This window comes from Sturnira hondurensis, unplaced genomic scaffold, assembly GCF_014824575.4.
Source record: "Sturnira hondurensis isolate 20B ecotype Veracruz unplaced genomic scaffold, ASM1482457v3 Scaffold0000780, whole genome shotgun sequence".
Taxonomy (NCBI): Eukaryota; Metazoa; Chordata; class Mammalia; order Chiroptera; family Phyllostomidae; genus Sturnira; species Sturnira hondurensis.
Window position 1 is genome coordinate 10,079,173 of NW_028073411.1, and position 12,243 is coordinate 10,091,415.

Sequence of the window (12,243 nt, forward strand, 5' to 3'; positions counted from 1 at the left end):
CTACTGGCTTTATTCAGAGAAGAAGTATCATGCACGCAGATGCATATCTACTGACCAGGTCGGCTGACCAAGGGAGCTATCACTAGTGTTTGCTTTCCAAAAAGCTGTAAACAAGTCATCGAGCTTCAAAAGGCAGACAGGATGGCCTCTTTCCTGGCCCCACATCTTATGCAGCCGGTGAACCTGCTGATGAGTGGTTTCTGTGTGAGTGTTCGCCTGGGCTGATGAGAGGAGGGGCTGGAATTAAGAGCCTTCAGGAGAGACTGCCCTTACCTTTCAGCTAAGTCTCCATCTAAATCAGTTTGGGAGACAGTCCGGCTTCAATTGCTCAGCAGCATATGCCTCACAGCACAGTGCCTTGTGCAGCGAGCTGCCTAGCAACAGCTCTCTGCTGCCCAAGGGTGATATTTTAATTAGCGTTTTACACTCCATCTAGAAATCCGTGCCTCGGAGCCCAGGAGCCCAGCCTCGCTTGGGCCCTGTTCTGAGCCATTTCCACAAAGGAAGGGACCGCAATTGTGTGCCCTTTGCACATCCCGGGCATTTCCACACCCAAATTCAGGGCTCCGACTATTCCTGAGTGCACTAGGAAGCCATCAGAAAGTTCTGAGCAGTGAAGGGACATAATTTGACTTCCTTTGAGCAGGTTCTGGGTGGCAAGACAGAAACTAGGATTAAGAGGCCATTGTGGTCCAGGCGAGAGGTGCCCATGACCCAGGCTATGGGGAATATGGAATGATGAGGAGCGGAGAGGTTGGGGATGGGCTGATGGGGTGAATGTGGGATGTGAGAGACAGGGTGACTCCAGTAAATTTTTATTTTCCATTTTCTTATGGTGCTAAAATATAAATAACAAAGTCTACCACCTTACGCGTATCGTTCTGTTATGCAACTGTTGCCACCACCTCTAGAAATTTTTCATCTTTCCAAACCGAAACACAGTACCCTTTAAACAATGCACCATTCCCTCCTCCCTCCAGACCCCGGCAACCACCATTCTCCCTTCTGGCTCCGTGAAGTTCCCTAGGAACCTCACATACGTGGAATCATGTGGCGTTGGTCTGTTTGCAACTGGATTCTTTCACTTAGCATAATGTCTTCAAGGCTCATCCATGCCGTGCCACGTGACATACTTTCTCTTTAAGGCTGAATAATATTCCTTTGTATGTGTATATATTACATGTAGTTTATCCATTCCTTTGTTGATGGACACTTGGGTTGTTTCCACATTTTGGCCAGTGTGAATAATGCTATGAGGGTGTCCCTTCTTTCAGTTGTTTTGGAACCAAAATTCTGGAAGTAGAATCACTGGATTATTGGTAAATCCACAGTTACACCTTTAAGGAACCACATATCCGTTTCACAGAAGCTGCACCATTTCACATTCCCACCTGCAGTGCCTGGGGTTCTAATATCCCTACATCCTCACCAATGCTTCTTTCCTGATTATTTTATGCAATAACCATCCAAATGGATGTGAAGTGGTAGCTCACTGTAGTTCTGATTTGCATCTCCCTAATGATTAGTGATGCTGAGCATCTTTTCCTGTGCTTATTGGTCCGCTCTGAAACTTGAATCAAGCAACTGGAAGGAGTACATTGCCATGCAGTGAGATGGGAAATGTTGTAGGAAGAACAGGTTTTGAAAGAAAAGAAAAAAAAGTAAAAGTTGACATGCATGTTAGATATCCAAGGGGAGATTTTGGTCAACAGTAGGAGTTTGATGTTCAGGTGACAGATTTGGTTGGAGTCATTAGCAAATAAAGCATGCAAAAAATCATGAGATTGGATAAGACCCCCCAGAAATGTTTGTAGAGAGGAGGAGCAGTCTGAAGCCTGAGCTCTGCCATATCCTATCTGGAGGAAGGGTGATGAGGAGGAACTAGCCCAGGAGATAAGAAGGAATGTTTGGTAATCAGTAGGAGGGTATTATATCCTGGGAGCCATGAGAAGACAGTGTTTCAGGGACAAGGAAGTGATTTCTTGCATCAAATGCTGCTGAAAAGGGGAACAGATGAAGAGTGAGAAGTAGCTATTGTTTTAGTAGCGTGGAGGTGTTTGGTGAGGCAGCGAGGAGCTGTTTTGGTGGGTTATTGAGTTAGCTTGAAAGCCTGATTGGAAAGTGTTCTGGAGAGAAGGGGAGGTGAGGAATTAGTGACAATGGCCATAAACCATGTATTTGAGGAGTTTGTTGTAAAGGGTTACAGAAAAATGGGGGCATGGGATCAAAAGAAGGATTTTTGTTCATGATGATATTACAGAACATCATGTCTCTATATGTTGGTGGGAGTGATCCGTTAATGACGGTGCAGGAAGCAAGGGCAAGAATCACTGGGCAATATGTTCTTTCTACCATCTGCCTCTCTCTGCGCCCCTGCAGACTTCTGGCAGAGCCATGCAAATACCTCGGAAGGTGTTAGTTGGCTCCTCTCTCTCTCTGTCCCATAATGTACATTGCTCACTCAGTGTTATACTCTGGGAACTCAACAAATATTTGTTTGTTATCTTTTCCATTTCACTCTGACTCCTGCTGCCAGCCTTGATGGGAAGTTTTCTCAGTATCTGGTGCTCAGAATCCATTAATTACAGCTTAGTTAACCCTGCAATACTCAGCCCCTAAGACGTTAAAAGGCCCTCATCTGAAATTTTCTCTGAAATCAAACCAGTGTGTTTCTAAAACCTTCAGGAAGTCTTGCTGACTTGCTCGGTATTTCTCTTGGCTGCTGAATTATCCATGTCCCTTGATGGATTCTGAAGTCGGCTTCCTCCTGAGAAGGTGGATTTATAAATGAGTCAGGGTCATGTGCTTTGATGTTTTAGTTTAGTAGGTGGTGAGTAAAAGAAAGCAAAGAGATGGCAGGAGAAGGGTTGCCAGGTAACCTGGGAGGCACCAAACCCAGAAAATGGGGGTCTGCTCAAAATCTGCCCAAAAACTTCAGACGTGGTGTCTCCAAGAACAAGGGTTGCTCCCTTTTGAGGGGCTAATGTGAGAGGAAAGAAGGAAGAAACATTGAGTAAGTTCTTACCGTGTATGAGTACCTACTATGTAATGAGTACCTACTGTGTATGAGTACCTACTATGTAATGAGTACCTACTGTGTATGAGTACCTACTATGTAATGAGTACCTACTGTGTATGAGTACCTACTATGTGATGAGTACCTACTGTGTGTGGCACCTAGTATGTATGGGCTCCCACCATGCTCCTGCCTTCCTTCATTCTCTTCTCCACACAGTAGCAATGCATTCCTGTCTTGTATCTGAAGTTATGGAGAAGTACTCAGTCTTTCCCCATGGAATACAATGTTAGGTGTGGATTTTTCATAGATTCTCTCTACCAGCTTGAGGAAGTTCCCTTCTGTTTCCAGTTTGGCGAGTGGTTTTTATCATGAAAGGGTGTTGGGCTTTGTCAAATGCCTTTCCTGGGTCTATGGAGACCATCGTGGGGCTTTTATCCTTTGTTCTATTCCACTGTCCTCTGTTCTCTTCCTGCAGTGCGTTACAGTAAGTGATTTTCAGATGTTAAATCAACTCAGCCTTCCCACTTGGTCATGGTGTGTAATTCAGCAATAGCCAAACTCCATTTTCTAGTGTTCTGCATCCCAGCATGTTCTTTTTGAACAAATTAGAGCTTTAAACCTCTTGCTGGATTCCCATGGCACCTTGCAGAGGTCCCCTGGGGAACACTGCCACAGATGCCCTCTGGGGGCCTTTATATGATCTCACCCCCTTCCTTGTTTCTGCCCTGTCCTGCTTCCCTGTTCCCTTACTCGTTCCTCCTGGGACAATCCCTAATAAATCATTTCCACACAAACCCTCTTCGCAGGTGCTCCTTGTGTAGGTCAGCCTAAGTCACCACCGCTGAGGAGCGTCTTTGGTCACATCGTCCCTCCCACATGCCTGCACTCCTCACACGCACTGTGACTTTTCCTGCAGGTGATTTATTCCCTGAACACCCGCCAGGATGAGACCGAGGCCAGCATGGAGGCACTGCGGGAGGCCCACCAGGAGGAGCTCTGGAATGCAGTGGCAGAGACCAAGGCGAGGTTTCTGCAGGAGCAGGCACAGGGCCGTGCAGAGGAGGAGGAGGCCCTGCTCCAGCGCATTCAGGCCCTGGAGAGTGCACTGGAGCTGCAGAAGAGACTGACGCAGGAGGCACTGGCCCAGTCGGCCACATGCAGGCTGGAGACCAAGGAGAGGGAGCTGAGGGTGGAGGCGGAGCATGCCGAACGGGTCCTCACCCTCTCCAAGGAGATGCTGGAGCTCAAGGCTGACTACGAGAAGAGGCTCCGGCACCTGATGGGCCACGAGGCGCCCCAGTGGGGCCAGCTGTCCCAGGAGAGCCCTGACCCAAAGGCAGAGCTGAGCACTGGGCCCGAGATGCGAGAGGTCCTGCTGGAGGTGGAGCGGCTGCGAGCGGAGAACCAGCAGCTGAGCAAGGACTACGCCCAGAAGGCTGAGGAGCTGCAGGTGAGCTACGAGCGGGAGAACGAGGCCATCCGGCAGGCCATGCAGCAGTCGGTGAGTGAGGCCCTGTGGCAGTGGCAGGAGAAGGAGACCGACCTCCGCAAGAACTTCCAAGTGCAGGAGTCGGCCCTGCAGGCCCAGGTCCGGAAGCTGGAAGGGGACCTGGAGCACAGAGGCCGCAAGATAAGTGACCTGAAGAAGTATGTCCAGAAGCTGAAGGAAAGGATTCAGGTAATGCAGGATTCCTCCCTACCTCTTCCACGGGATAAGCACAACCCCTAATTTTGAACACTGGCTATGTGTCAGGCACTGTGCCAAGCACTTGACTTCTACCAAAGTGAGCTTTATTATCTCCATTGAGTTAAACCACATTTGTTCAGCATGTATTTATTGAACACCTACCGTGAGCCAGGCCAGGGCTAGGGACAGGAGACACGTGAGCAGATCTTGGTCTCTGACCTCAGAGAGCTTAGACTTCCAGTTTACAGATAGGAAGACAAGAGCGAAATTGGGAGGCTTAAGGACTGGCCTAGCGGGGCACACTGCTGGTAAGTTTGTGAACTCAGGCCAACCTCATTCTGGGGACCTGGCTCATTCCATGACAACTCACCTGTCCTGAAACCCTTGGGGCTTTGTATTCATGGATAGCTAGACCGTCAAGTCAGTGTGTGAGCCCCACAGACTTCCAGGGCCCCATCCCTAGAAGCAGCAGTGGGTAATGCTCCCAAGACTCCCTGAGCATATTTTTCTGTCCCAGATACGTTATCTCAGTTTATCCTCACCACAGAAGGATTCCGTAACTTCCCGAAGGTCATACAGCCAATTAGAGGACGAGTAGGGAACTTGATTAGCCCTGAGCCACTGAATCGCAGAGACTTAAGGGCATATGCTTTGCCCTTCCACACCTTTCAGATCTGATGTTAGTTCTGTGAACAAAGGATGTCTCTGCACAGAACTGTAACAGAGACATGAGGCCCTGTCTGTCTGTGTAGGACCTGGATGTGCAGCTCAAGGAGGCTCGACAGGAGAATTCAGAGTTGAAAAGCACTGCAAAGAAACTTGGGGAGAAGCTGGCCATGGCCAAGGACAGACTGATGCTGCAGGAGGGTCACGTGACACAGAAAACCGGTGAGATGCTCTACAGCGAGTACCTTACGGGGAAAGTTAGACGCCAGGTGGGAGGCTGTTGGGGGAGCAGAGTGGAGGGGCAGGGCTGTTTGGTCTGACCCACCCAGGGGGCCAGTCCAGTCCATGGGGGACACAGGTGGGCCAACACCGAGCGCTGCTACAGGCCAGATGTCTAGAAGGCATGAGGGAGAAGGACACCTTTGTCCCAGAAGTTTCCCCATCAGGCTACCATACTGCCCGAAGCTCTCAGCACTGGTCTCTATCCCACACCCAGACAGCACCTCATACTTATAAAATATTTAACTCATTAAGATAACATTGGTTAATAACATTATATAAATTTCAATTGTACAACTTAATTAATATGTCTGTATACTCATTCTGTTGCATGCTCACCACCTGGAGTCTAGTTTTCTTCTGCCACCATATTTCGCCCCCTTTGCCCTCTTTGTCCTCCCCCGGCCCCTTTCCCTCCGATAACCACCATACACTTCACACTTTTAGCGTTACTGTATACGGTGCCATTATAGTAGGGTCTTCCCCATAATTTTGTGAGATTGGTGGTGTCAGCATCACAGGTTGCAGATGAAGAAATAACTCTGAGAAAGGCCAAATGGCTAGGTCAAGGCCAACCAACCTAGTTGCAGATGGAGCTGGTGTTTGTGTCTAAGACTATCCGACTCCAAAGTGCCTCCCACTGGGCTCCTTCATCAGGAAGTTCTTGATTACCTGCAGTGTGGCCAGCTTGCCACTGGGAGAGAGAACAAAGGCACCCAACCTGGGCTCTGCCTCTGGGGAGCATCTAGCACAGTTATGTTGCAGTCCCCAGCGTGCTCTGGCGTCCTGGACAAGCCCGGGCAGCAGGAAAGTGATGTGTCAGGGAGAGAAGGGGTTGCCGAGGGCTGGAAAGGTGCGGAGGAGCAGAGGTTCAGATGGGAACCAGAGGCGTGTGGAGGGGCAGAGCAGTGCGCTCAGAGGACCTTGGGGAATATGGGAAGAAAGGGAGAACTTTTAGTAATATTTATTTCTTCTCTCATTTTTTGAATTCCCTCTGCTCTAAACCCTTTGAATGTACATATCTCCAGGAACATGCTCGATTTTTTTAACCGATGGAAAACACGATCACAGAATTAGAGATGAGCAGTGTAAGAAGGGAGAGCGCTCTTTGAACTCAGGGTGCTGCTTGAGCAAAGATGAGTCACAGCCTGGACTGTGCTCGCGGGCCCAGGAGGCCACAGAGCAGGGATTGCACAGGGGAGTGGTGGGCAAAATCATTCAAAGCAGAATGGGGACCTGGCTGCAGAAGACCTCAGGCTGAGGCCAAGGGCATTGCAAACGAAGGTGAAACTTTTACTTACAGATGACATGAAGACAGAGAGAATTGCAGAGAATGAGGTCTTAGGGAAAGCGAATGACTTGGAATCCCGCAGTCCCCGTGGTCAGCAGGACCGGAAGTTCCCCAAGGAATGTCTGTGCACGAAAGGAGGCACAGATGCACAGGTAATGTGTGTGTGACCCAGCCCCGGGGGCGGGGAAGGCACGGGAGGCTGTGCTGCAGTGTGTGCGGTTCGGGCAGAGCTCCATCTGCCGCACCTGCGTCCAGAGACGCACCTGGAAGCAGCAGGTGCCGCGGCTCCAGGGTGGTGCGTGGGTCTGAACTCCAGCTGACTTCCCGCCAACTTCATGTCATTTGAAACTAGGAGGCTGAGAACGTAGCAGAATTCTCCCAACTCCTTATCTTCGACTCCTGGCAAACTGGGCACTTGCTTAGGATTCCCGCTGAGCATTCCCAGCCAAAACTAAGAAAACATTCTTTAGAAACCACTACCGTATCTGATCCTGTCACAATAGATACACTGTTCCAGAGGGTCCTTTTCCGATGGTGCATAAAGTCAAGCCTCTGACAAATATCAAATGTACAGTCCTATAAACTTTACTGCACCTTGTGAAACAGGCTGTAAATCAGCACATAAACTGTAAAGGTTGCACAGAGGAGAAACGGTCATTCCCTGCTCTTTTTATAGGCCAAGAAAGAGGCGCGCATGGAGGCGGAACACATGAAGCAACAGTATGAAGAGGACCTCCGTAAAATCAAACGTCAGACAGAAGAGGAGAAGAAACATCTCAAAGAGCAGCTGGTGAGGCGCCTGGAAGACCTGGTGAAGACACACACCGCGGAGATCAAGTCGGTCCGCTCGTCAGTGGAGGCCGAGAGGAAGAGGCTGCGGACGGTGAGACCCTTGTCCGCGCTGTTCTGCTTCCTTTTCTTTACCTCCCTTCCTTCCTCTTTCTTCTCTCCTCCCTCAGACCTTTAACTGAGCTTCTACTGTGTACAGGTGTAAGCTAGTTCTCTGTCCAGAGGGAGTTCAGGGTCTTTGGAGGAGAGAAGGACACCCTAAGACCATGGGCTGGGGTCATGGACAGGGGGGCGGAATTGTGTCATCCGAGCACTAACCTTGGGAACATGCAACTGCACTCAGCGCAGTCGGAGAGAAATAACGTGAAGCAATCACTCCGGCCTAGCCGGCTGCCCGGACTCAAAGCCCAGCCCCACCTGCCCACCCGCAGCCCAGTGTCCACAGCACTTATCTCACCTGGGCTGTCCGAGGGAGCCTGTGCGAGCCTCCAGTTCCTCGGGCGTGAAACACAGTGGTAACAGCACCTCTCTGCGTAGCTGCAAGGACTAAACGAGGTGATTCAGGTGCAAAACGCAAAGCATCTCCTAGTGCCTGGGGCTTTCTGAGCACTGCGTGGAGGCAGGTAATGAGTCAGCCGCCTGGCAGTATAGGCAAGATTTTCAGCCTCTGGGTACTGTTCCAACTTCTCACCAAAGCCGGGGCTTTCTGCTAAGGGGGAATACAAAGCCTCGTCTGTCCTGTTTGCTGGGGAAAGCAAATAACATATGTGAATGTTTTAGGAAAACGATGGAGTGTAAATATTACTGTAAACATAGGGGATGCGTGAATTACAATCATTCCCCCTTTATTCATGAGGGATGCGTTCCAAGACCCCCCAGTGGATGCCTGAGAGTGTGGATAGTACCGAGCCCTGGATGCACTATGTTTTTTCCTGTGCATACAGACCGATGATAAAGTTTCATTTGTAAATGAGGCATGGTAAGGGATTAACAACAATAACTAATGATATCATAGCCCAGTTATCCAATACACTGTAATAGAAATTACGTGAATGGCTTTGGAGCCATTATTAAGTAAAATGAGCATCACCTGAACACAAACCCCCTGACACCGTGACAGTGGATCTCACACCCCAGACAGCTACCAGGGGACTAGTGGGCGGGGAGCTTGCACCATGTGGAGATGCTGGACAAAGAGGTGTGGCTCATGTCCCAGCAGAGCGGAATGGGGTGGTGGGGATTTCCTTACACTACCCAGAAAGATGCACACCTTAAAACTGGAATGGTTTGTTTCTGAGCGTTTTCATGTAATGTTTTTGGAATGTAGTTGGCCGTGGGTGACTGGAATCACAGAAAGCAAAGCTGCAGAGAACAGGGAGCCACGTCTCACAGGAAAGCCTCTGTGTAACTCAAGAGCCCACATCCTCCACTCTGTTCCTGGAAGACAATCATATGTCACTTAGGAATGCAGTTTTGTGTGATGGCTAAGAGTGGTCAGTACTCAATGCATGTGTGTTGGATAAGTAAACGAACTCATGGAAGACCCAGGCTAGTCCTGGGTCCAAGCCCTGACTCTACCACCAGCTGTGTGACCATGGACAGGTCACTCAAACTCCCTGAAACCTGGCTCTGAAATAGGGATACATACTTTGAGGGCTTAGTGTGTGGACTGAGTATAGTATTATCTATAAACTCTTAGCTCAGTGCACAGCTCATAATAAAAGTTCTATTAAACAGTGGCTCTGATTAGTTACCATATGCATTGCATGATATCATGTCTGATAATATTTTTAGTACCCAGTATACTTGATACATATAAAGTACTTTATTCTTAGCAACACATTTAATCCTCCCAGCCACATTACAAAAATGGGCATTCATACTGCCATTTTAGAGGTCAACTTACACAGACAGTGAGTGGTGGAGGTAGTATTACAAATGCACAGCCTGACTCCAGAACCCCTGGTTTCCTGCCCCTGTGCTGAATAGGAAGCAGAGGATTGAAAGCCCTCTTCTCCCCCCGCCCGTGAGCTGTGGCTGGTTGCATGAATCCAATTCCCAAACTCCAGCTGAACGATCTTTCCATCCTGAGCCACAGGCAGTGGGAGGTGCAGTAGCTCTCCCACAGCTGCAGGTTGCCCTGGTAACCTATCAACCAAGCCTGACTCGGTGTAGAGATGCCACTTCAGCTTTAATCATGGGGCATGAGTCTGTTTGGGAGAAGAATCACGTGGAAATACATTGCGTTTCCTCCTGGGTTTGGGGGTTGCAGCCGTGTGGTTGTTTTTTTACTTTTTGGTAATTTCTGTGAACTGAGGATATAAATTATATAAATTAGGCCCTTGCAGAGGCCCAAAATCTAGGGTTGTGGGCTAAAAATAGGCAACACTTCCCCTTCTAGAGTTCAGAGTGCACTCTTCCTTTGAGTGCTCTGCTGCAGGTATTTTGTGTATCCTGCATGTTACCTTACACTGAGGAGCATGCTGGGGGGATGGGCTGGAGTTGACCCGGGAGGCCTGAGTTCCCTGTCCATGGAATTAGGTACTATTATCACATAACCCTGACAGACAGAGCAAACTACACACGCTACAGTAAGCACTTGCCTACACGGGTTCTCAGGGAGAGCATGGGAAACTTTGCTGAGTCCCTCCTGAGCTGAGCTAATCCTGCTGCACCCCCGTCTCGTCTGTATCACTTAGAGTCTGGGTGGCAAGCATCACACACCCACCCTGGGCAGGTGAGGCAGAAAAGGAATTTAGTAACAAGGAATAATGGGTTGTTTTCTGGAAGACCAGGGAACCAGGCAGCTACCCAGCCAGGAATGTCCCAAATCTATTTCAAGACTGATGGGAACACCTGGCTGCCACCTCTGAGCCCAGACCCTGCAGTTTGCATGGCCGACACCACCAGTACCGGGCCCTGGACACGGCCTGGAGAACCACACCGTCTCCTGTGGTGATGTGGACTCCGGCCCCCCAGAGCCTGTGTGTGGTGGATGCGGCAGGCACACGAATTCACACGGACTGCTGAGTCCTGTGGGGGAAAAGGGATAGCACGGCCACTCTCTCAAGGGGAGAGCACCCCGACCCTTGCCTGGACAGGCTTTTTTTGGTTTTCAGTCCCATTACATCAAAGAAAGTTCTCATTATTTCTAGATTGAGTTAAGTGATTACTTCTTACAAATAACAAAAAAGGAGAAAAAGTTGCAAATGCAAGGGAAGAATAAAGATGATTGATGTGGTTACATTTCGTCCTTGGGACGTCTTAGCACAGACTTTAGGGAGTTGCTTCAGAGATACACATTAAACATCTGTAGTCTTGACTCAGAGTGAGGGAGTTTTAGCAAAAGCAAGTCTCACGGCAGCCTAGGTACCATGCAGGCCTGATTCCCCACGGGAGCGCCGATCTACACACCTGGCTCCTGTGTGCCGCCTCGCATTGATTGGTGTTCCGGATCAGTACTGGGGTACATTCGCCATCGCCATGCTGATGGGTTCCCTGTAGTATGGTGGCCATGAGACACACATGGCTATTTACAATTGAATTAATCACAGTTAAATAAAATGTAAAATTCAGTGTCTGGTGGAGCTAGCCACATTTCAAGTGCTCATAGCCGTGTGTGGCTGGAGACTCTCACATGTTGGGCCGTGGCGCTGCACGATTTCTCCCTGTTGGCTACAGTAGGTTTAGAACGTTCCCAGCATCGCAGGTTTCTGTTGATCAGTGCTGCTCTGGAATGACCTGCTGCACTGGGAACTGAAGTCGCCGGATCTGCCTGCCTCCCACTTGCACATATCCATGGCTTCTGATTCAAAACCTGGGATGGGCATGTCCGAGGTGTGGAGCCTCCGTCACAGGCCCAGGCCTAGTTGCAAGGGAGTCTGGGAAAGTGGGTCTGGTGTTTTCAGGTTCTGTGGTGGACCGAGGACTCTGACGTATCAGGGGGAGGATTTCCCAAACACTTAGAGGAGGACCAAGCGCTAGGAAGCCAAAAGGAAGGACGACTTTCCACTCCATAATTCGATGTTTATCTTAGCCCTATAGGCAGGGGTTTTTCTGTTTCACAGATGAGGAGCCTGGGGAGGTGAAGTCACTTGGGTGTCACACAGCTAAGAGATGACACAGTTGGATGTGAATCAGGTGTGCCTGACTCCTAAGCCACTGAGATTTGTCCTCGGTCTATGTGGTGTAACAAAATCCCCACTGCCCTGGGCCTTGGAGAGCGGCCTGCAGACCCTCACCTGCCTCTATCCATTCCCTGTTCATTTACCACGTACTGAGGTGCCCGCGGCGTTTTGAGCAGCGCAGACATGCAGGAATCATGCCTTCAAGGAACTTGAAGCCTCGTGGGAGGAACAAGACAGGCCCTCAAGCACCAGACTCGAGTGGATGTGTAAGAAGTGCTGTCTGGGGAAACGGACTCACTGTCAGACCTTAAAGAAGTCGCCCCAAACCATGCTAGGCCTCTGCTTTCTACTTTAAATAATTATAAGAGGAAATGATTTTCTAAAA

The 12,243-nt window shown here is 49.5% G+C and overlaps 1 protein-coding gene across 1 annotated transcript in view; it reads left to right on the top strand.

Moving 5' to 3' along the window:
- The window catches only part of FAM184B (family with sequence similarity 184 member B), a 77,546-nt gene that overhangs the window by 30,772 nt on the left and 34,531 nt on the right, over positions 1–12,243 (top strand). Inside the window, exons 2-5 of the mRNA XM_037045368.1 lie at positions 3,936–4,697; positions 5,459–5,594; positions 6,955–7,094; positions 7,619–7,825. Coding sequence (XP_036901263.1) covers positions 3,936–4,697; positions 5,459–5,594; positions 6,955–7,094; positions 7,619–7,825 — 1,245 coding nt within the window. The remainder of the gene's footprint in view (positions 1–3,935; positions 4,698–5,458; positions 5,595–6,954; positions 7,095–7,618; positions 7,826–12,243) is intronic.